Here is a 24,722-nt window from a genome sequence, read left to right as displayed (position 1 = left end):
CTAATTTATTTCAATTAATTAATACAACTTTATTTCATTTACTATAATTATTTCATATTATTAAATCTCGTTTAATACTATATTATAATTCATTGTATTCAACTATATGTTATATAGATGCCAATAAAAATCTCTGCGTACGATTGACTATACTTTATTTTTTATTCCAACTTAAATAATATTTCTATTATATAATTAAACTTGATGAATGTTGAGTTTAATTATTTTGACTTCAATACTATATTATAATATATGGTCTTCAAGTATATTGTTATATTGTTATATGACAATCAACTAATTAATTAATTTTTTTTTCATTCAGTATAACTATTTCGACTTCGTTACTCAAATGATCGTGGTTCATTTTGTTATCATCATATCGATTACAATATTTCACTAATTTATTTCAATTAATTAATTCAACTCTATTTCATTGGGTATAATTATTTGTTATTATTATATCGCGTTTAATACTATATTATAATACATTGTCTACAAGTATATGTTATATAGTTTTCCGAGCAATATCCCATCGTATTCACAATTTTTTTTCCAACTTCACTAATTTATTTTATTTAATTAATTAAACTTTATTTATTACTATTATATAGCGTTAACTGCATTATTATAATACTTTTAATCCAAATATATGTTATTTATTTTTTCGATCGATACCCCATCATATGATTCATTTTATTTTTATTTCTAATGCTTCACTAATGCGGTTGCCACTACCGGACAAGGTGGCAAAGTATAACTCACATATTATTGAGGTCTCCCAGGTTCAAATCCACCAAGCACCTTTTTCTTGTATTTTAGTTTTTTTTTTCAAATCATCTTCGATTTTTTTAAAAATATTGGAAAAAATATATATAAATGAAAACAAATCTATGATTATTTCCCCCAATCACCTTTTTCTTGTATTTCATTTTTTTTAAATAAAAACATCTTCAAAATGTTTTTTTAATATTGAAATATATATATATATATATATATATATATATATATATATATATATATATATATATGAAACAAGTCTAGGATTATTTTGAATATGTCTTCATTTACTTGGCCAACATATATAGTCCTTCATTTTTAATAAAATTTCCTTCATTTTGAAGACAATGTATTATAATATAATATTGAAGTCGCTTTGATAATAAGAAAATGAACTACTATAGTGTAAATAATGAAGTCGAAATAATTATACTTAATGAATTAATTAATTGAATTAAAATAGCGAAGTTTTTTAAAAAATATGAATCATATGATGGGACATCAATCGAAAAACTAAAATAACATATACTTTATTGAACGCGATATAACAATAAGAAAATGAAGTATTATAGTGTGAGTAATGGGAAAAAAAAAATGAATCAGACGCATGGATTTTGGTCATAAAACTATATAACATATACTTTATTTGAATATATTATAATCAAGTATTGTAATCGATATGATAATAAAGAAATGAACCACTATTGTGTGAGTAACGAAGTCGAAATAATTAGTTGAAATTAATTAGTGAAATTGTAATAAAAAATGAATCATATGATGGGACGTCGATCGAAAAACTACATATACTTTGTTAAAAGCAATATAATAATAAGAAAATGAACTACTATAGTGTGAGTAATGAAAACGAAAATTAATTCAAGTCAATCATACGGTGGGATTTTGCTCGTAAAACTATATAACATATACTTTAATTTATTAGAATATATTATAATCAAGTATTGTAATCGATATGATGATAACAAAATGAACCACTATTGTGTGAGTAACGAAGTTGAAATAATTATACTCGATGAAATAAAGTTTAATTAATTAGTGAAGTTGTAATAAAAAATGAATTCTATAAGATAAATATAATAAAGGAAATTTTATTAAAAATGAAGGAGTATATATGTTGGCCAAGTAAATGAAGACATCTACAAAATTAAATATATTATAATATTTTTTTAATGGAGGGGGGTGAATTTTTTTTCTTTTCAATAATTACACGACAACAACACATAAGTTAATTTCCAACCATGAATTAATGTGGTTACCATTGTCAGGTAAGGTGGCAAAGTATCATTCACATGTAATGAAGGTCGCGGGTTCAAAGCCTCCATGCTCCTTAAAGAGGGGGGTGTTTTTTATTTTTTCAATAATTACGCGACTTAAAGAGGGGGGTGTTTTTTATTTTTTCAATAATTACGCGACAGCAACACATAAGTTAATTTCCAACCATGAATTAATGTAGTTGCCAATACCGGGTAAGGTGGCAAAGTATCATTCATATGTAATGGAGGTTGTGGGTTTGAATCCTCCATGCCCCTTCAAGGGGTGATTTTTTTTTTTTTTTTAAATTTTTGTTTAATTTTTAATTGTGCATCTCTTTTCCCTTAAGTTATACTCCTCTTAATTTGTTTTTTGGTTTGTTTAATTTCCTTCTTTTACTATATGATTTTTTTTTCGGTTCCTTAAGATTGTCAACATCTGGTGTGCATTCAAGCTCTTTAATCTAATAAACCTACGTAAGAATTTTAAATTTAAGTAAAAAAAAAAAAGATTACTTAATTGTTTACAAGTATTAATATTACTTACTTATTAGTGGAAAAAAAATCATAATTTTTGAAAAAATAAAAATAAAATTTCCAAGAAAAAATAATACGTGAGGAATCAAATCTACAATTATTTTTAGGATAATCCTTAAATATGTGTAAACAAATGAATAAAAACATTATCGAAAAATATAAATAATAGAATTTTCAGAAAAAAAATAATATGCGTGGAAAAAAATCTTGTATTATTTTAGGAGAATCTCTAAATTAGTGGAAACAAATCTAGGATTATTTTGTGTAGAATGAGAATATCTAAATTAGTGAAAACAAATCTAGGATTAGTTTTAGAATAATATCCAAATTAGTGGAAACAAATAAAAATAACATAATTTTTGAAAAAAATAAAAAAATAAATCTTCAGAAAAAACTAACATAATTTTCGAATATAAAAATACAAAATTTTAGAAAAAAAAATATTTTCAAAACAATAAAAAAATAATATGTGGAAACAAAAATAGGATTATTTTTAGGAGAGTCATAAAATTAGTGGAAACAAATAAATAAAACATAATTTTCGAATATAAATAAATAATTTAATCATCAATAAAAATAAATAATATTAATTTCAAAAAAAAAAGCTGGAAACAAATATAGGATTATTTTAACAGGAAACAAATAATCATAAGAATTCCAAAAATAAACTATTAATATCATTTATATAATTTTCGAAAATCAAAAATCAAAAAATAAGGAAAGAAAAAACAATAAATAAGAAAACTGAAAACATAAATTTCGGATATCTAAAAAACGAAAAATACAAAACAATAATATGAGTATACTTAATAAGGGATAAATTAGTAAATAAACATACGCATGCGCTCCGTGATCTCACACCTGGACCTCTCTCTCGCATTCGCTCAATTGCAACGGCAGGTTTTCTTGCCTCTTCTCCGACAATCGCAAACAGCAGCGGAGAGCTGGCGTCTTCTTCAAGTGGGCATCTGATACAGCAGCGCCTCCAATCTCTACTATTCATCGAAGACTTTCCAGCAGCGCCTCCAGTCCGGAGCTCAGCGTGGCGGAGAGGCTGGAGAGAGATCCAGCAGCAGTTTCGCCGATCCAGCTGAGAGATCCAGCCTCATCGCCGATCCGCCTCATCGCCGATCCAGCAGCAGTTGAGAGAGCTCGCCGATCTCCGGTCTGCCGCCACCACCGACGACCGGCGAAGATCAGGCGTTCGGTGCAGCCAGCAGCGTCGGCCTACTGGTCGAAGAGGAGCAGCAGCAGCGCGGCTCTCCGTGGCGGCTTCCAGGAGTTCGGTGGCTTCAGCAGCGTCCGGCGAAGAGTTCTGCGCGGCTCGTCCGTCCAGACGCTGCTCGCCCTCTGATTGAGGCGGGCTGCTGGATACGGCGACCGCAAAAGCTCTGGACGCAGGCGCAGAGAGGGTTGCAGACGCTGCTCGCCCTCGGATCCCGTCGAAGGTATACACGTTCTGGTGGGTGTTGGCTGGTGTTTCTGGTGGCCCGATCTGGTGGTTCCGCCACCCAGCGTTCGCCACCTCCGCCTCCGCCCTGCAGCCATTGGTGAAGGTCCGCTCCCTTCAGGAAAATGGATTTCTTTGCTGAGATCGCCGGCACGCCGTCGAACGACCAACCGATGCCGCCAACGTCGATGAGCAAGTCATCGACGCCAACCATGCAAATCAACCAACAACAGTTGTCGATAATGGTTGATAAGTCAGGGCTGAATCTGCCGAAAGTTTCCAATAATTTCTCTAGTCATAGACATGGAGAATGTCACGACAAAGAGAAATTTGCTGCTGAATCTACTAAGGGTGTGGCTGAGGAATCTACGCCGACGACATCCAATACTAGGGTTCCGAATTTGATCAAGGAAAACAATTCTAAGAATGCATCGGCGACGGAGCTTCATCGGCCGAGCACCACTTCTTTTGCTTCGCTTCTGAGGAGACCCCGACAAATTGAACGTACGCCGGATGTGCTTGTTCATCGCTTCACTTCGCTGCAACCGGATTTCTCTGGTGAAATACCAACGCTTAGGGTGCCAAAAGAGCATCTGCTGCCCAAGATAAATCAATTTGAGCATGCTTTAATTGGTCGTCTTCTTCTTAGGAAAGGAGAGAAGCCGCGTCTCCTCACGGATCTTAAACGTGATCTTCAGGTGGCTTGGAATTTTGACAATGATTGGCAAATCATCCCCATGGGAAAGAGCTTCTACACTATTAAATTTAATACCGCTGAAGACAAGGCGTTAGTTCAGAAAAGCACCTCTTGGGAGTTACCTTTCGGAACCATGCGATTACGCGAATGGGTAAGATTCTTCGATCCCTATAAAGAAATTTCCTCACTTTGTGAAGTTTGGATGCGCATTTATTATTTGCCCTTAGAATTTTGGACTCTGGATGTCATTACGGGTATTGGAAGGGCGATGGGATCGCCTATTAAAGTTGATGGGGCTTCTGCACGTGGTGCTGCTGGTCATTATGCTAGAATTTTGTTGGAAATTGATCTCTCGCGTCCTCTTCCGGAGGCTTTGCTGGTTGACGGGGAAGAACGTTCCTTTCACGTCGAATTTGAATTCGAACAACTCCCGGCCTTCTGCTCTAAGTGTAAGATCACTGGACATTCTATTGATAACTGCAATAGAATGAAGAACAATTACAAGGAGGACAGCAGGAAGGGGAAGGCCAAAGACATGCCGCTGGGTAAAGACAATGAAATAATTAATAAGGGAGCTGCCAAGGATGTTAGGGCACCTAACTGGAAGCCTAAATCTTGGGACCAGAATAGGACTGCCCAAGCTCACAGACAGCAGATTATCACTGAAAATCAGTTTGGGGTTTTGGAACAGGTGGCTGTCGAAGAAGAGCAGATTATAAATCAGTTGGGGGTTTTGGAACAGGTTGCTGTTGAAGAAGAGCAGATTCAGACACCGCGGGGAACAAAGAACCACAATCAATCGTTGGCTTTAATTGATAGGAATATTGATTTTGAGGATGTTAATGGAGATAGATTGACATCGGGTCCGGATATCTTACAGGCGATCACTATGCCGGTTATGGAAGAGAGAGATTGGGGAGACGAGTCTGATGGGCAGTCGGATGTTGGCAATACACTGCCTGAAGCAAATTCACAACAGATCGTTATTTTTGAAAGTTCGGACAATCATGATAAAAATTGGGAGAAACAGGAAAGGATGATGGAAAGCGCTATCAAAGCTCAGCGGATAGTGGAAACTTTCAGGAATTGTGAGGCGGAGGCGCAGGTGAAAAAAAGGAGGAGACCGCCGAAAGATTTGGCGGCAAAGAAACCGATGATTTGTGGGGAAGATAGTATCAAGAGTCGTCTCCGAAAGTCGGTGGAGCAGCAACCTAACCAGCAACCTAACCAACAGGCTGAAGATTTCATCAAAAATAAACTTTACAAAGCTTGGGAAGCAGGAGATAAACCTCGAGATTTCATTATTACGTCAGGGAGCTCGAAGAATGATAGAGCCCTGAATAATGTGGCGGCCAAGAGTTGGGCAGCTGAAGTGGAATCGGGTGAAAACCCGAACACGAATTCTCAGTCTTTATGATGAATGTCCTCGTATGGAATGTCCGGGGCCTTACGGACGAGTCCAAACGAGTTTTAAAGGAGCATTGCGACTCCTTCTCCCCTGTGATTGTTGGGATTATTGAGCCTAAGACGAATCTCAAGAAGACTTATTCAAGATTTTGGCGTTCTCTGAATCTTATTCCTTGTTTTCAAAATTCAAGACACAACATGAGTTCGAATATTTGGGTTTTTTCTCATCCTTCTGTTACTCATGATGTGATTTTCTCCTCGGAGCAGGTGGTTATCATGAACTGCAGATGGTCGACGTGGAATTTTAAAATCGCGGTGGTGCATGGCGTTAACACGTATGCTGGCAGACGTCGTTTGTGGTTGGATCTTCTGGATCATATTGATGGTAATGTTGTCTTTATTGGCGATTTTAATGCGGTGAAAGGCGCCCATGAAAGAAGTAGTGACTGTATGCCTAACTCTACTTCTTGTGCGGAGTTTTGTGATTTCATTGAAGCCTCCGGTTTCATTGAGGCGCCTACGGTTGGTCTGCATTATACGTGGTCTGGTCGTAGATTTATGCCAACCCATGTGGAGTCTCGTCTGGATAGAGCGATTTATGCTGACTCTTTTGCGAATCTCTGGAGTTCGGTTTTTGTTCAAGCTCTTCCACGTATTACCTCGGATCATTCGCCGCTTGTTCTTCATTGCATGGTGGATGCTCCTCCTCGCCATCGTTTCTTTAAGTTCCTTAACATGTGGACCTTACATCCGGATTTTCTCAATACGGTGGAAGGGTCCTGGCATATGGATACCGAGATTGGTTGCCCGATTTTTAAAGTTATGCATAAATTAAAGCGTCTTCGGCAGGTTCTTCGCGAGTGGAATCAGAATGTTTTTGGAAATGTGGATTCTTGTATCATGAATACTCAACAAGAGCTTTTGGAGATTCAAGATCAGATTGCCAGGGATGGTTACACGGAGGATCTCTTTGATAAAGAAGTGGAGGCCCAAGCTAAGATCAACGTTGTGCTTTCCAGGCAGAGCTCGCTTTTACAGCAAAAAAGTCGGGTGTCTTGGCTTCAAGACGGAGACAGGAACACGAAGTTCTTTCATGCAATGCTTAGGTTTCGTCGTAAACCTCACATCGTTTCTCACATGGAGATCAATGGTGTTATGAATTATGATCAGACGGCTATTGGAGATCATATCGTGGATTTTTTCTCTTCTTTGTTTTCGACTAGCAGCCATACTAATACTGATATTACGGCAGTGGAGGCGGTTATTGAGGAGATGGTTGAAAATCGTTATAATAATTCGCTCATTCGTTTGCCGGATGAAGAGGAAATTTCTGCTGTGGTTTTTCAGATGGAGCCGAACAGCTCACCAGGGCCAGATGGTTTCTCGGGTAAGTTCTTTCAGCATTGTTGGTCGATTATTAAAGTGGATATTTGGTGTGCTGTTCAAGCTTTTTTCAGGAATTCTTATCTTCCTCAAGGCTGTAATTCTAATACCTTGGTGTTGATCCCTAAGAAAGATGTCGTCAATTCGGTCTCGGATCTGAGACCAATTGTTTTGTCCAACTTTCTTTACAAGATTATTACTAAGGTGTTGGCGTCTAGACTGAGTCAGGTTGCTGCTGTTTATGTTTCCCGTCATCAGTTTGGTTTTATTAGCGGCCGTTCCATTCACGATTGTATTCTGATTGGGTCGGAAGGAGTGAACTGTATGCATCGTACGAGCCGTGGTCAAAACATGGCTTGCAAGATTGACATCAAAAAAGCTTTTGATACTCTTAACTGGGACTTTCTGCTTAACGTTCTTCGTGTTGCTGGCTATGATCCAAAGTTCATTAGTTGGATTGAGATTCTGCTTCATTCGGCTAGGATTTCTATTCTGTACAATGGTCAGCTAAAAGGCTATTTTGCGTGTTCAAGGGGTGTTCGTCAGGGCGATCCTCTTTCTCCGATTCTTTTTGGAATCGCCGAGGATGTTCTTGGTAGGCTCTTTGAAAATTGTGTTAGCGCGGGCACCCTTACACCGATGCAAATGAGACAGGGAATTAATTTTCCCACTCATCTTTTATATGCGGATGATATTCTGGTTTTCTGTCATGCCACGGTCACAAACGCTCATACCATTCAGAAAATTATGGAGTATTATGGTCAAATTTCTGATCAAATTGTTAGCCAGGATAAGTCGCAAATTTTTTTTACTAGCAAAGTTCCATCTCAGACCTGCAGGGCTATACGGAGCATATTGAGGTTTTCTCAAGGCAATTTTCCGATTTCTTACCTTGGGGTTCCTATCTTTAAGGGCCGTGTGCGTGCTTCATATCTTCGACCGATACATGATCGTGTGATCAACAAGTTCGCGAGATGGAAGGGATTACAGTTGTCGATGGCTGGGAGGATGTGCCTGATCAGGTCGGTTATCCAAAGCTCCCTGACGCACTCCATGATGGTTTATAGATGGCCGACAGCTCTTATTAAGGAGCTCGATGCGTGCTGCCGTAATTTTCTTTGGACTGGCAACATCAAGCAAACGCCGTCTTGTTCTGTGAGTTGGAAAAGGGTCTGCTCGATTAAGGAGGAGGGCGGTCTCGGGGTAAGGTCGTTCGAGCTCATGAATAAGAGCTATCTCATGAAAATGGCGTGGAAGGTGGTTGGTGGGCGTGAGTTCGGATATGATTTAATTAGAGATAGATATCTCGATCGCTTTGGGCGTAGTAAATCTCTGGTGGCTGCTTCTACTATCTGGATGAGCTTACGTGAGGAAATTGATGGTTTGGTGGCGGATTCGTACTCGTATATTGGTGATGGCGCTTCTACTTCGTTCTGGTATGACGACTGGCTTGGGTATAATCTTTTGAATAAATGCGGTATTCCACATTTCATGCTTCCGTTTCTTACTCAATCGGTGGCAGATTACTTCTATGATGGAGTCTGGCATTTCACGCAAGCCTTTGTTAATGCTTTTCCTGAGATAGTGTGTGATATTTTGCTCACTCCTCTGGGCACTGACGGAGATGTGCGTTTCTGGAAACCCTCGTTGCACGGGAATGTCACTACTGCGCTGGCCTTCAACAAGCATTGTCATCATTTTCCGAAGGTGTCTTGGGGTTCTTGGCTTCGGGAATCCTTTGTTCCGATTCGACGTTCCTTGATATGTTGGCGTCTTCTTCATAATAGAATGCCAACTTATGATCGCCTTATCCGCTACGGTATGATCACGCCTAACGTTTGTTTGCTTTGCTTAAAAGGAAGTGAGTCTCAGGATCACCTTTTCTGGAATTGTGAGCGTGTGAAGAATATTTGGGTTACGTTCCTTGGGTGGTTCAATTTCAATCAAGGGTTGCAAGAGAGTGATATTCATAGTTTTTTGGTGGTAGCTTGGCAGTATAAACTTAGTCCCCTCATCGGTAATTTCTGGAAAGCGGGTATCATCACGGTCATCTGGGCCATTTGGATGCAGAGAAACAATTGTATCTTTGATAATCAAAAGTTCGAAGCACATCGTGTCATCCACACTGTGAAAGTTGCTTTCAAAGAGATTGATAATAACTTTGCTAAATTAGGCTACATGTGGAATTCTTGGTCGGATTATCTGATTCTCCGGGCAGTGGGGGTTAATACCAGGAGTGCTCCTCCTCCGGAGTTTGTGGAGGTACATTGGTGGCCACCGGTGGCGCCGTGGATCAAAGTGAATACTGATGGTTCAGCGACGGGAACTCCGGGCACTATTGCGGCAGGTGGGGTGTTTAGAGATAACTGGAATGTGGTGCGTGGTTGTTTTCACTTCAAAGGTGGCTCGGGTTTTGCCTTTGAAGCAGAGCTACTGGCAGTTATCTCGGCGATTCAAATTGCTCACAATCGTGGATGGCACAGACTTTGGATTGAAGCCGATTCCACCTACGTGATACTCATTCTTAATTCTCGTTCTTTGAATGTGCCTTGGCGATTTAAGGCGGCGTGGAATAGGATTTTAAAGATGTTAGATTATTTCTCGCTGCAGGTTTCTCACATCTTTAGAGAAGGAAACAAGGCGGCCGATTTAATGGCTAACCAACAACGTTCGGAAGGGTGGTGGCCGCACGAGATTGAGGAGATTAGGGCTGCGGTTCGTCTTGACATGGCTTCGCATAGCCATCTGCGTCAGAAACGGTAGTTGGGGCTGATGTGTGGCTGTTTGGTTCTAACCGCCCGTTCAGTTTTTTTCGTGGGGTGAGAGCCGGGATAGTTTGGGGACGATGGTTAGGCCGGAGTTCCGGAAACTTTCCCTTCCGCTCTTCCCTACTTTCGTTTTGTGTTTAGACGAGTACTCTTTTTCCTTTTCACGGTTTTTCCCTCTGGGTTTTCAGTGAAAAGGTTTTAATGAGGTTCGGCCCTTAGTCTGCTCCTTCTGTGCTCTCAAGGATTTTTTTTGGTTTTTTCTTTCCTTTTTTTATATAAAATCGTCATTTAATAAATTAGTAAATAAACAAATCACTCTAAAACCGGCTAATTATGGGTTAACGAGAATCGGCCGGTTTTGACCGAGTGTACATGACACTTGGTGTTCATTTAGCATTTCCGTATTAAGAAATGTGTTTGTTATTCCAATATATACACACAGAAGAAGTATTAGACAAAAACAAGTTGGTAGTATAATTTATAGATGTGTGGTGCGCAGGAGAATCACAAAATAGCATTAGTAAAAGGAAAACAGAAAGGCAATCATGAATATTATGTCGGTGGAAATTGAAAAAAAGAAATAGCAAAACACATTACATTACATTACCCCTCTTCACGCCCTAAATAGATCTACACACACTCACACACACCCCACACGCACACATCTGTGTGCATCTGTATCTATTTTATATCTATCATTTATGTTCACCTGTCTTTACATCTGCCCCCGAATCATTTTCTCTCTCCGATCTCCCCCTTTTTGAGCCTCACCTACACATGCATATACAAAAACAAATACATAGACAAATTTAGCATCAACTACTTTCGCTTCGCTGCTTTGACCAAATCAAGTTTAGTCAAGAAACCTCTTTAAGGTCCTTCTTTTTTGCTGCTTCATTTATGGGGTTTATTCAGATTTTTTGTGGATGAAATGGGTTCTGTTTATCTCTAATTTTCTGATAATGGGTCTCCATTTATTTTATCTTGGGGATAAGGGTTCGTGTTGGATTTTTGTTTTCTGGTTTGTGACATTGACTTTGATGACTTAGTATATTTGCTTGTCTTAGGTGAATTACTGAGTTGAAACAGCTAAAAGAGGAAGTTCCTTGGGTCGTGTTGCAGTAAAGTTGGGATTTTCTGGATTCAGAAATGTTGATTTTGGTGCCTCGGAGTTGACCAAGATTTCGGTATTTGGTAAAAGTAACTTTCTCGAGATTCAAGTTGTACAATTCGCTTACATTTTTACTTGTGAATAGTGATGAGCTGGTGATCTTTGTCGCTGTATGTCGAAGCAAATGGAAATGCGGTGGTCCTATTTGGGTTAATTGTGTTTTTCCTTTTCATCTGAATAATCTTACTTTATGCTTTCATTAAATAGCTCAAGGACTTGGGATAGGATAATCTTAGCTTTCTCTAGCGGAATGTTTGTTCTTTTACTTGCAAGCCTTTAATAAGACTAAATTTTACTTTCTTAACATTTGGCACGACAGTGGCACAAACAATTTCTGTAATTGTTTAGCAGGCCAATATGCTGCATCTGTTCAAATGCATGCTATGCCATTGATTTCTGACAATTCTATCTTATTGTTGACTCCTTACTGTAAATTTCTGATTTGATGTAGAGATGAATCCGTAGACATTGCATAGAGAATTTATGGTTGATTAATATTTGTTTCATGGCTCTTTTAGAGGGTGTGGTTTTTTATTCGTACTTAATGTTTGCAGATTTTTGTACTGAAGACACTCAAATCAGCATTGCCGCTTGGACACTTTACTTGTATGAAGTATTACGTAAATGCATAGTGGATGTGTGGATTCCTAGCCTTCGAGAAAAGGAGTAGTAGTTTTGGCATAGTGGAAGATTGAAATTCCCTATTCGTTTGTATTTAATTTAATTTGCTGTATTGGGATGGGCTGTCACTGTTCAAAGCTGACCTTGTGTTGTTTTAACTCGGAGCATAATGGACCTGTTCATGAAGCTAATAATGCTGGTTTGTCCAAATAACACTTTGTGGTTGTACCTTTTGTGGATTTCCGAACACCAACTTAATGTTTATGATGAATTGATGATGATGCAGAAAACGAGGAGAAAAGTGAAATTGGGGATTTGCCTACATTTCGTGAATTTTCTGTTGAACAACTTAGGATAGCTACATCTGGGTTTGCAGTAGAGAACATAGTTTCTGAACATGGGGAGAAAGCTCCAAATGTGGTTTATAAGGGGAAATTGGATAATCAGAGGCGGATAGCTGTCAAACGTTTTAATAGGTCTGCTTGGCCTGACGCGCGGCAGTTCATGGTGAGAAGAGACTCCCCCTTAATGGAGTTCTTTATTTATACTGCTCATTTGAGCTGATTGGCGAATCTATACCGTTTTCTGTACTTAGCTCCTCTCAATAATATGTTATACTTTGCCTAGATTTTGTGTGGATCTATTCTTTGATTTCCTAGAGTTTCATGGAATTAGATGTTGATTGTTACTGTTTCTGTTAATTTTAATATTTTGATTGGTTGGACATATGACTAAGTAATTCTGACTAAGGCTTGCCTTGGAAGTTATTTCATAACTTCGGATGCTACTTAACCTTTCATAGAAAAAGGGTTCGCTTGGTTGATCACTTCAAATGAACATTATTTCGTAAACTTCAGGAAGAAGCAAAAGCTGTTGGCCAACTCCGGAACTACAGATTGGCTAATTTGCTTGGCTGCTGCTGTGAAGGTGATGAGAGGTTACTGGTTGCTGAATTTATGCCCAATGAAACTCTTGCAAAACATCTGTTTCACTGTAAGTACATTTCGATGTTAAATTGCTTCTGTTGTGGCCAACTTTGGTGCAGTTATTGGGGGTCCAGTCTTTGTATAAGAGCGTTAGGACTTACCTGGCAGATTCTGCTGGGTGGTGGGCCCATCTCACTAGGGCTCATATAGTTGAGCCTCTTGGCACTGATGGTTGAAAAGGCTGTTGTCTCCATTGTGTAACATGCCTCTCACAAGTCAAATAAGAAATCTTGTCCTGTTTCCATGCTAGTGGCTAAACCATCTGCCTTATAAATGATATTGGCTTCAGTGGTGGAGTTATTACTTTCTATATATAAAATGATAAAGACAGTCTGTCTCGTCTGGTGACTAGTTTTGATAAATAGTCGAGTTTGTTGGATCAAATGTGCTTCTAGTTGTGATCTCGATCCAAATATGTATTCAGTCCTTTGTTCTATCATTATATTTTACTTTTATGTGAACTCAGGGGAAACACAACCGATGAAGTGGGCAATGCGGTTAAGAGTCGCTTTATATATCGCGCAAGCTTTAGAATATTGCACGAGCAAGGGTCGGGCACTTTATCATGATCTTAATGCCTACAGGATTGTCTTTGATTACGTAAGTGCCAAGTTCCTATTCGTTCTTTTCTTTTACTTCTCATTTGTCTGCATTCTTAATAGTGTTACAAAATTGCTGCTGATTCCTCCTATTGTGGTGTTTTGTATTAATAGGATGGCAATCCCAGATTGTCGTGCTTTGGATTGATGAAGAATAGTAGAGATGGTAAAAGCTACAGTACAAACTTGGCATTTACTCCACCAGAGTACCTAAGGACTGGTATCAAATCTCACTCTAGAATGATTTATCGTAACCTATAATTGGTTATAGCGAGAATTTTTGAAGTTGTAGAAGATACCGTTTAGTTTACAAACAGTAATGTGCTCATGGCTAAACTGTGGATTGTCTTACTTTGTAATTTGGAAATAAAGGGTCAAAAAGTTAGCTCAATAATGTTGTATTGTTTTGTACTCGAACCTCAGTTTGTCTAGTTTGCTGCTATCTGATCATTCTTAAAAGCAAAAACATTCTTACTTATATGCAAAACTATGTCATACTGAGTGTTGTGGGGTTTACTTAAAGCTTTAACTTTTTGGAGTTTTGCGTTTATGTATGAGAGATCTAGAATCCTTTGCTGCCTTTTATGATTGTATTGCAGAATATTTGAAGCTATATAGCATGAATTGGTAACATTTTTTGTTCGAGACTGATTGACATGCTGGGTCTTTTAAAGTTAGTAGAGGGCATTCATGAAGAATTAAGTCATCGTAGTTGTCTTGATCTCTGACATTTTGGATAAACATGACAGTCAGTGTGGGCAATTATAGAAAATATATGAGTGAAGAATGCGATGAAAGCATTTAGTACCACCGTATTGCAGACCTGGGGATTAGCTGATAGGTCAATCATAATTTTATGTCCTGAACATGTGATATGCTTGAGAAAACAAGAATTTTAATAGAGATCCACAACGTCGGTATTTGGTAGGCTAAGCTGCTACCTAATAGAAGTTGACAGATATTCACCTCTTAATCCCCTGTGGCTTTCGTTAGACAGCATATTGAAATCTTAGCTGGAATCGAAACTCTGACAACAGTTGCCTTGTTCACAGGTGCTCTAGGGAAATTATAACAATACAGTTGAGATTTGTATACTGTAGCTTGTCTACAGAAACAGTGGTGAATATTCAAAGCTATTGTTTATAGTGAATATTGCTTTAGAACCTTTGATAATAACAGTATACCATTTTGAATTTAGGCTTTAATCCTTTCTTTCTCACATGTTATGTGATTTCTGTTTACTCAATTCACCATCATTTTTTGTACTGCTATTTTGATTCAAAAGATTTATGCCATGAATGCTTTAGACTCTTGTCCATGTTATATGAACCACGTACACTCTTGCTTTTTAATATTTGTTACTGACGAGCGCTGACCTGATTTTGTTAGGAAGAGTTACCCCAGAAAGTGTAATTTACAGCTTTGGAACACTTTTGCTTGACCTTCTAAGTGGAAAACACATACCACCAAGTCATGTAAGTATTTTTTGTGCTGACTCTGTCTTGAAATTGCATAATTTATTCTGGTAATAATTAGGAAATTACTTAGAGAAACATTTCTTATAAGCTTGTTTTTGGTAAAGAAAGTTCTAGTTGTCACATTTATGCACAGGACCATGTCATCCTGTATTTACAATAAAGTCCTCAAATTTCACATAATCAACTCCTAAATGGTTAGACTTGCAAGTGTCCTATTAGCATCCGATTCCCTTATTGGGTTTTTTTGGCCTGGTATATTGCCTCCCGCATTCATGATATCTGCATTAGATCATGCCCTGGAAATCAAGGTTGAGGCCTCTATCTTCATCTGAACCTCATATGATATTTACTCCTACTAATATGACCTTATATCTTTCTTTTTTTCTTTGACATTTACTCCTAATACGTCACACCGTATATAGAAATATTGTGTTTTAATTGCACCTGAAGTGCCTTTGCTCAGATTTATTGCTTCTGGTCCCTACATATCATTTCTTGGTGTCTTGTTGAATTTGATGCTCAAGAAGCAGTGTTTTATATTTGAATCCTGTTGTTGCAATTGTAGCGACAGTACACACAGACCAGCCTGAACGTGTCTCCTGCTTGCAGTCTCTTTCTCTTTCCCCTTTGTACAAAACATCTTCTGATGGAAACCAGTACTAATAACTAATGAATAGTCTATAACACAGACAAACGTATTAGACAAATTTTAGTGTAGTTAATAATTTGGACTACTTGGTTTATAAGACATCATTCACGTGAGGAAAGTGTGGATTGGCAAGAATTTTGAGTGACAACTCTGTACTTATTTCATGACTTTTGAGAACCACTTAGGTAGTACATAAATAGTCCCAGAAAGGTTATTCCAGATTTGGATTGTGAGGCAAGAAATTACCAGTTGGAACATAAGAATTACCAATGTCAATTTCACCCTAAGACCTTTACTGTCATTTTCTTTAAATGGAATCACAAGTCATTTGAATTGTTGTACACCAAACTGTCTATTAATTTGATTATAATATAATTCATCATTTGATATTTAATATCTCTTAGTTCTTAGTAGCTTGTGACTCAGTCATTCAGTCGTATTGACACTACTATTTTTTGTATAATTATTGCAGGCCCTTGATTTGATTAAGGATCGGAATCTTCAGATGTTGACAGATTCTTGTTTAGAAGGTCAATTTTCCAACGATGATGGAACAGAGTTAGTGCGTCTAGCTTCAAGATGCTTACAATATGAACCTCGTGAGAGGCCAAATCCAAAATCATTAGTTGCTGCATTGATTCCTCTTCAGAAGGAAACTGAGGTTGGTTATTTTCCAAACTGAGAATTACTTTTAGTTCACTAAATGATATCATCAACAGTCTGCCCCTTGTGATATATGTTTTTGTATTATCTTTGTAATGGAAATAAGACATGCACAGGAGATAATTGTACAGTAGTTTCTCCAAAAAAATAATTTATTTAATGAAACCATGAAAAATTTTGTCGAGGGAGGAAATTGAACTTTGGTGGTTTCTTGGAGACAAATTCCTGCATTTAGAGTCCTAAAAAAAACTGGGATAGCCGTTATTAGAGTTCAGAGGAAAATTTGTTTATATCATAAGCAGAGGACGCTGATCTTGTGCTGAATAACTGGTATGCCCTTCTTAGGCAGCACCTCATGCAAGCATGTCCTTACTGCCTCATCATTGTATATATTAAAAGTGGGATAGAAATGCACAAGTCTCAAATTCCTATTATCATAGTACTTGACCTATGTATTATTTTATTTGCTTATATGCATGAAAGTAATAGGTTCCAAATGTTCACTTCTCTGCAGGTCCCTTCTCATGTATTAATGGGTATTCCTCAAGGTGGAGAGGTAGTGTCCTTGACAGCCCTTGGTGAAGCATGCTTAAGAATGGATTTAACTGCCATTCATGAGATATTGGAAAAACTTGGTTACAAAGATGACGAGGGAGCAGCAACTGAGGTTCGCGTCTTGTTAATTTAATAGGGAGATACAAATTAACAAGTTTTATCAGTCTTTCATCTTGTCCCTTGTATAAATTGATACAAATTAACAAGTTTCGCTTCTTGTTAATTTAATAGGAAGAAATTTTTTAACTACCTGTCTGCATCTTGTTTGATGGAGGGGAAGCTGCAATGTGTTCTCCTGATTTTTGTAATTGTAGATCTCAATTGTCAACAGTATGATAAGATGGACGTTGTTGAATTAGATTGTGATTCTTCTCAACTATATAATCAAACGTATTTGTTACTCAATAATTGAGAAGATAGAATTTGAAAACATAAACAAATATGAAATGGTTTCTTGTAATTTATGAAATGTACTCTTGTGCTCCAGTGTAAAAAATACGGAACCATAAAATTTAGTATGTGGGTAGATTGGAAAAACAACCCATCAGAGTTGTCACAAAAGAAAGGAAAAAATTACTATTATCCACACTCCCTTCTTTTATTAAAATTGACAAGTGTGGAGGGTTTTTCTGCAATCTATCCATTCATTTTATGGTTACATATTGTGTAGTGGAGCACGAGAATCAAAGTTGCCCTTGTTAGCTGCATGTGTCATTAGATAATGTTATATTTCTGTGCATTTTACATTTCCCTTTTCAACTGGCACAAGCATTATGGACTGCTAAATTGTTTTCCGCATGCAGCTTTCATTCCAGATGTGGACAAATCAAATGCAGGATACTTTGAACTCGAAGAAAAAGGGGGATGTGGCTTTCCGGCATAAAGATTTTAGGGTTGCCATTGAATGTTTCACACAGGTTAGAACTTGCATTTCCCTTCATCAACTGTTATTACCTCTCAATTCAGGAAAACTTATTCTATGGCATTTTAGTATTCCCCAATTGGTTTATGAAGAGGTCATATCTCCTATTCTTGTGTTTATGCAGTTTATTGATGTTGGAACAATGGTCTCCCCAACTGTTTATGCTCGCCGAAGTTTGTCACATCTCATGAGTGATGTGCCTCAGGAGGCCCTCAATGATGCAGTTCAAGCACAAGTTATATCTCCCGTTTGGCATATAGCTTCGTATTTACAAGCTGCTGCTCTCTTTGCTCTAGGGAGGGAGAATGAGGCACAAATAGCACTCAAAGAAGGTTCCATACTCGAAGAGAAGAGAAACGTAACATCCTGAGACAGGAAACGGTGTTTCTGGCGCTGAGACGTGTATAAATGACGAGGGACAGCACCATCTAAGCCCGAGCCAACTTATAAGAACGTAATGTTATCCTTGGCATCCACGGGATTGTGTTTAGTTGTTGAAGGATCTTTTTCTCTACATGATTTGGATGGGCTGTTTCCTATGGATTGATGCATCAAACGCTTTCGCTTTGTGCAGCGAGTTTGGCTTTGCAGAATCAAGGCAATGATGATTGAGTGGCAGTGGAAAGGGATCACCATGTTGATAAAGAGACCTGCTGTTTTTTCTTTATTTGTATTTTGTCACTCTCATTTCTTGTTTGTTGGTTTTAGATAATTTTATTTGCTCCAGTGTTATTGGTTTGTATTTGGCATTGTTATTATCAAATGAGTGCTTAAATTGGGTTGAAAATGATTGAGCCACCGATCTCTTTATGATCCTCCTGTTCTATACACTTTTCTATAAATTATTATGTTGCCCTCCTCAAGGCGTATCGACCATATTTTTCATCACACTAATCCGAGTCTTGACATTTGAAATCGAACCAAATTAAATTCATATATATTTTTTTTCTAAAAAAGATTGAAATGAATTATCCGAATGAATCAAATCAAAATATTCATCATTTTAAAAATTAGAAGATGAACCCAACCGAACATCGAAAAATTTGAACAAAAATTGAAAAGCCAAATGTATCCCACACTCACAATAAAAGTGAAACCCTTATTTCATTTACCCAATCAATTTCTAAAAAGTCAAATAAAAAATAAAAAATAATTAATTTCTTAAAAACTGTGTCACCCTCAAAGAGTATTCATTTTGGGGGACGGAAAGAGTATTATACAAATATGTGTGTGTGTGTGTGTGTGTAGGAGAAGGATCATGTAATACTCAAGCCTTAAGTAGCATGTAGTACTAATTTTGGACCACACATTTTGTCCATGTGGTGCACCAAAATTGTGACACATGGCAGAGGCCTTCCAAGGCAAAATCTACGAAGGGGTAAAATCGAAAAGAAATATCGGATATTAAAAAGAAATCATTTTTTATATAGATTTTTTGTTGATTTTTTTTTAGATTTTCTTAAACAAATATATTTTTCATGTATAAAATTTCACACAAAAATGTATAAACCTGTGCATAAAAATGCATTAAAGTTACTGATGAGTTTGTGAATAATTCTCATAATTAAAGCTCGATAATCGTATATAAAACGGTAAAATGTGTTTGCTTTATTGATGGAGAAGAGTTCTCAAATACTAATCAAGAGTAATAATAATCCCTCCTTTTTTGTTACACATATGAGCCCTATTTATAGAATAAGAATAAACCAAAGGGCCCCTAAAGCCCATTAGCCCCAAGCCCCCTAATACTGCTCTATAGTTTAGAGTCGAGCCATCAGAGCTGGTGCGTCCCAGAGCTGGAATATGTCAGAATTGGTGTATGCCCAAGTTGGTGTATGCCAGAGCTGAAAGACGGAGCCGAGCTTGCCCAGCCGAGAATCAAGTCAATCCTGCACCAAATGTCAGAGATGACCATAATAATAATAATAATAATAATAATAATAATAATAATAATAATAACAATTATTAATAATAACAATTATTATTAGAAGTATTCCATTCTGATGGACACATCGCTGATGTATATTATACTACTCATCAGCTACTCCCCCCCCCAATCTAGTTGAACCGGGTCTTTTTCGTATTCAACTGGTGAAGTTTTGCATAGAGTCAGCGCTGTGCTTCTTTCTCAAGTAGAATTCACATATTACAACCCTGCAACCCTGTAACTTATCTCGGATTAAGTATTGTAGGTTTGCAAAATGATCAAAGACAAAATATTACACCCCTGCTAATTATCAGCACACAGAAACATTTCAACCCTATCCAAATACTTAAAATAACAATAATAATAAGAAGCATGAAGAAACTCCCTTTCACACGTGCTCATTGCGCCACTCTTTGATTGTTATAGCTATGTTTATGGGCAACGACTTTCCTTAGATTTTGGATTTTTTATCCCCTTCATCCTGCGAATAAATGCAAGGCTGGAAATCCCTATTATACCAAACAGTCCCGAGCTTGGCTGTTGAGTGCCCCCTTATATTGAGAATTTCCGTGATTAAGCGCGAGATTGTTGTGTCCCATCCTCTCAAGGAGACCCAGAAATAGTTAGGGACTATCGAGCCTAGATGCATGGCCAGCTTCATGCCTTCATTCTGCAAAGCTGGGCGATCACGTAGTATTTGATAATGAGTTAGTGTTGAAATACCAACCTAGATAACCCTGAATTTGCAAAGCAAAGTAAGACACGATTACTCAAAAACTGACCACAGTTTATCCCAAAATCAACAAAATTAGTCTCAAATTGAAGCAAAATAGTCATCTTGACATGAACCAATTCTAGTAAAATTAATCCCAAATGATCAAAGCATCGAGTGAACTTCATTAACTCAGATAATTATTCCCCAATCATCTCGACTTACCACTCTTCTTTTAAGCAAGCATGTATCATTAAGTACGTGAAATTTTCAAAGTGATTAGAGAACAATATATATATATATATATATATATATATATATATATATATATCCCAGCCAATCTAATAAAAACTAACATAATCCATACCCAGAATGATAGGTTCATCTAAACCTTTACCCAAAATCAAAGAGAGATAACAACAGCGTAAACAGAGCTGACTGGAAATAGGCTAACAGAGTTGAAAGTGCCAAAGCTCGACTAAACCAAAGATATCACATCATCGGCTCACATATGCATATGGACCCAAGTTAACTTTGCAAAATCAAATCTCAAATGAGTAGACTTTAAGTGATAATGTAAATTATGTAATCAAGTATCTCCAAATTCACAAGCAAGAGAAAATCAAGTCCAGAAAATATCATGCCAACAAATAGATGGATGAATCAATTTAATGCAGAAAATTCAACTAAGTAAAAAGATGGATAGCTAATTTAGCTTTTATTTATGGCGATGTTCGTCCTTGATTTAAGTATTTGCTGACCATGTTTGAGGTTGCATATTGGAAGTCTTTTCCCGAAAATCCCCTCAAGATGTAGCACCCTCAAGAATGAAATATGTGTATAATTTGTCCAGCTGCACTTCTCTTCTGACCTTATCCGCCACATATTTTGTTGTCTTGTCGCAAAGTTCACCACAATTGTTCAATCCATCGTTGCTTCGAAACATATTCCAAAAGGCCCAAAACCCGGTATTCTCCCTATTATTCTCCAAGGCTGCCGCCCTCCTCTCATTAGCCCAAACATAAATGCAGGGTTGGAAATTTCCTAGACGTTCTTGACAAGTACCGAACAATGCTACTAGTTCTGCGAACAAGCCCAAACATTCCTCTTCTCAGTTCAGAAAATCGCTCAAATAAACAGGGCGTTGGAATCCATGTTCTGTGAAGAAGTCCCGATCATGGCTATTTTAGAGTCGTAGTAGAGCTGAAAATTTCTGCTCCAAGAAGTCCCGGTCAGGGTTGGAATCTCGAGTAATTCGAGCAAGGCTGGGAACCTGCTGCGTGAAGAGACCCAGGTAGGGCTGAAATCCTGCTGCGGGAGGAGACTCGACAGAGATGAAAAATCCGATCAAGAAGACCCGGACAAGTTTGGAAAAATTTGTCAATAAAACCCAAACAGGGCTGTCACGCTTCCACCCCAACCCCTAAGTCTTGTGAATATTTTCAGCTCTAAATTTTTTAGGTCAACAATACCCATTGTCTTCTGCACTCACTTTATCCACTCTAGTTGAGACAGCTTTGGCAGCCATTGTTGCAGAACTCCCATGAGCAAAAACAATGCAGGGCTGGATCGCTGCGCTGAGCATGTAATCCCGCCAAGGGCTGCGAGTCCTGTTAAATTGATGTGTCCCTAGCAGGGCTGTGAATCCCCTCCGTTAAGACGTTGTATCGTAAGACTGAGCTAATTCCTCCTCATTCCTTTCCCCATTTACAAATAGGCCCCATCAACCCAAGACTCGGATGAGTGCAGAGCCCGCAATCCCGAGAAGTCCCGTGCAGGGCTGAGAGTTCCCTGTTCCACCAAAAGATGGTAATAATAATAAGAGTAAATTACACCACCACAAACTTATTTCAGGACAAATTATCCAATGAAGACGTATATGGAAACATATCCCGATAATGCAAGTGTCATTATCATGTAAGTTCAATAGTAACGTATGTGGCTCGCGGCTGAGGCAGCTTCTAAGATTTAATGCCCGCGCTAAGGCAGCTCTGGGAGCTCGCGCTTAGGCAACTTCTAAGTCCTAAGTGCTCGTGCTACTACAAGCATTGGGATTCGGTGTAGGCAGCTTCTCGCGCTAAGCCAGCTCTGGGAGCTCGAACTTAGGCAGCATCTAAAAAATTTAACCCTCCTGATGCCCGCGCTAAGGCAGCTGTTGGGAACCTTGTGGAATATCCTAACCCTTGTCTTGATGATACCAAAATTCATAGGACTTATATGTAATAGACTAGAATCGTTTAGAACTCAAGTGTTAGAGTTCGTTTCTAGTTTAGTTGCGGTGTCAAAGACTGAAGACTGAAGACTGAAGAACGAAGACTGAAGACTGAAGACTGCAGATACCAACTGAAGTATCAGTTGAAGACTGATTATTTAATGCGCGCAAAGGACTGATACTAAAGTCAAGTATCAGTTGAACATTCCTCCTAGGACTGATCTTCCAACGTTCAGAGGAAGCTACGTACGCACAAGTACAGCCGCATTAAATGCAGAGATCTCAGAATATCTTATCTCTGCAGAGGTCATTCCTATCTGGTGGTTACTTTTCAGAGATGTCACATCTCCTGTCCATCAAAGAGAGCCGTTTCCACACAGACAAGGAACCTCGAAGATTGAAGCCTCAGCCCAAATTCGAATTGCTCTCCAACGGAAGAAATCTTGAGGACGATTTACGCCAACGGATCTATTCAAGAGTTCTCCTACAAATAGCGCTCAAGGATCACTTCAACCTTCACCGATTCAACGACATAAGCTGAAGCTCTGCCAAAATTGCTAATCAGCCTAAAGCTTAACCGCCCCAAAGCTTGAATCGAAGAAGAGAATTCCAAAGCCAAAATCAGTCACTGCTGATTACATACATTCTCTTAGACCTTAGGCATATATCTGTTTACCCAGAAGCCAAATGTCAAACTTGCTTCAAAGAACTTATTCTTTGTAAGTATAGTTGGCACTCGTTCAAACCTCCTCCCCATAAGAGTGTTTGAGTGGTTCGGAGTTCAGGAAGGTACTCTGAACTCTGAGTGAAAAGTCTGAGCACGAGGTGTGCTTAGCAGGGAAATCCTACACGAGGTGTGTGGGTGCTGAAGAAGGGTTTTCTTCAGTTTACGGTTGTGTGCACCAGGCAAGCACACGGGTACGGTTTGCAGTGCACCAGTGAAGCACTTGCGGAGTGGATTGTTGGTCTGATCAACCAACCGTGGATGTAGGAAAGGGTTTTTCCGAACCACGTAAAAGTCTCTGTGTTATTTACAGCTTTCATTTTACATTCTTACTTGTGCTATTTCAATTGATAAAACTGAATACTGAATAACAGCAAAGAGAAACCTTAATCCAACAACCTGCTCCACCGAGGCTATTGCAAAACTTGTTTAATTTCCACTGCGTATGATATCAATCTGACTGAACTATCCTCTGATAGTAAGGAAGAGTGATATCATCTCTATCTTTGCAAACACGACTGAAGCCCTTACTTGGATCAGTTAAGTTCCAGTAACTTAACTGATAACTCATTACTGAAGAGCTTTCAGTATCAGTCGTCAACCCTGTTGGTCAAAACTGATTTCAGTAAAACAGGAGTCCTTGTTTGCGTGCAAAGTTTCGTTTTGATCTCTGACTGAGATCCCTCTGATTGAGGTCAGTAGATTAAGTCAAAAATAGCCTATAGGTGTATTCCCCCCCCATACACCTATTCGAGACCCTCAGGACCTAACAATTGGTATCAGAGCAGGTTGTTCGCAAGAACTATCTGCATCTGACTAGGTTCTATTTGAACTAGATCCTTTTTCTTAAAGGTCTCGAAAAAGTTTTACTCTTTCTTTTTGTGCTTGCTTTTTGCTCTATCTGCTGTTATATGTTCTCTCTTTTTTGATGGAGACTAACCACAGCAGATTATCTTCTCTACCTATGTTTAGTATTGAAAAATACGACATATGGAAGTTTTGGCTTGAAAGCTTCCTCACCGCCCAACATTGCCGAATGTGGAAAGTCATCACCAGCGGACCGATCACCATCATCAAAACTGTCAAAAGGGTTCCTAATGATCTCCATCAGGATCCTTACGATGAGGTCCGAATCCTGGCTTATGTTGATGAGCGACTGAGTAGATCTGCCATTCTCCACGTGGCAGTGCTCGAAGAATCTTCAGGTTGATTTCTC

The 24,722-nt window shown here is 38.3% G+C and overlaps 1 protein-coding gene across 3 annotated transcripts; it reads left to right on the top strand.

The window, feature by feature from the left end:
- The first annotated feature begins 10,758 nt into the window (after positions 1-10,758).
- On the top strand, positions 10,759-18,718 carry LOC131015754 (serine/threonine-protein kinase BSK7-like). 3 transcript variants are annotated; one of them, XM_057944178.1, is made up of 12 exons: positions 10,759-11,162; positions 11,355-11,481; positions 12,013-12,278; positions 12,366-12,586; positions 12,937-13,072; positions 13,532-13,665; positions 13,779-13,884; positions 15,054-15,139; positions 16,264-16,452; positions 16,969-17,121; positions 17,813-17,926; positions 18,056-18,718. In XM_057944178.1, exons 3-12 carry the CDS (start codon positions 12,197-12,199, stop codon positions 18,299-18,301), a joined length of 1,467 nt encoding a protein of 488 aa, XP_057800161.1. In that variant the 5' UTR covers positions 10,759-11,162; positions 11,355-11,481; positions 12,013-12,196; the 3' UTR covers positions 18,302-18,718. The 3 variants fall into 3 exon arrangements, with proteins under 3 accessions (XP_057800161.1, XP_057800162.1, XP_057800159.1); XM_057944179.1 differs by having other exon boundaries at positions 11,355-11,487; XM_057944176.1 differs by having other exon boundaries at positions 10,878-11,162; positions 11,355-11,474.
- Positions 18,719-24,722: the final 6,004 nt, after the last annotated feature.

The sequence above is a fragment of the Salvia miltiorrhiza genome, chromosome 3 (genome assembly GCF_028751815.1).
Source record: "Salvia miltiorrhiza cultivar Shanhuang (shh) chromosome 3, IMPLAD_Smil_shh, whole genome shotgun sequence".
In the NCBI taxonomy this organism is placed as follows: Eukaryota; Viridiplantae; Streptophyta; class Magnoliopsida; order Lamiales; family Lamiaceae; genus Salvia; species Salvia miltiorrhiza.
The sequence above is the reverse complement of the archived record's forward strand: the minus strand, read 5'-3'. Positions and strand labels throughout refer to the sequence as shown.

Bases quoted from the DNA above. Each gene is read 5' to 3' on its own strand.
- LOC131015754 (XM_057944178.1), top strand. From the start codon at position 12,197: ATGGGCTGTCACTGTTCAAAGCTGACCTTGTGTTGTTTTAACTCGGAG. The intron at 16,453-16,968 runs GTTGGTTATTTT...ACTTCTCTGCAG, and splicing joins CTCTTCAGAAGGAAACTGAG to GTCCCTTCTCATGTATTAAT. The intron at 17,927-18,055 runs GTTAGAACTTGC...GTGTTTATGCAG, and splicing joins CCATTGAATGTTTCACACAG to TTTATTGATGTTGGAACAAT.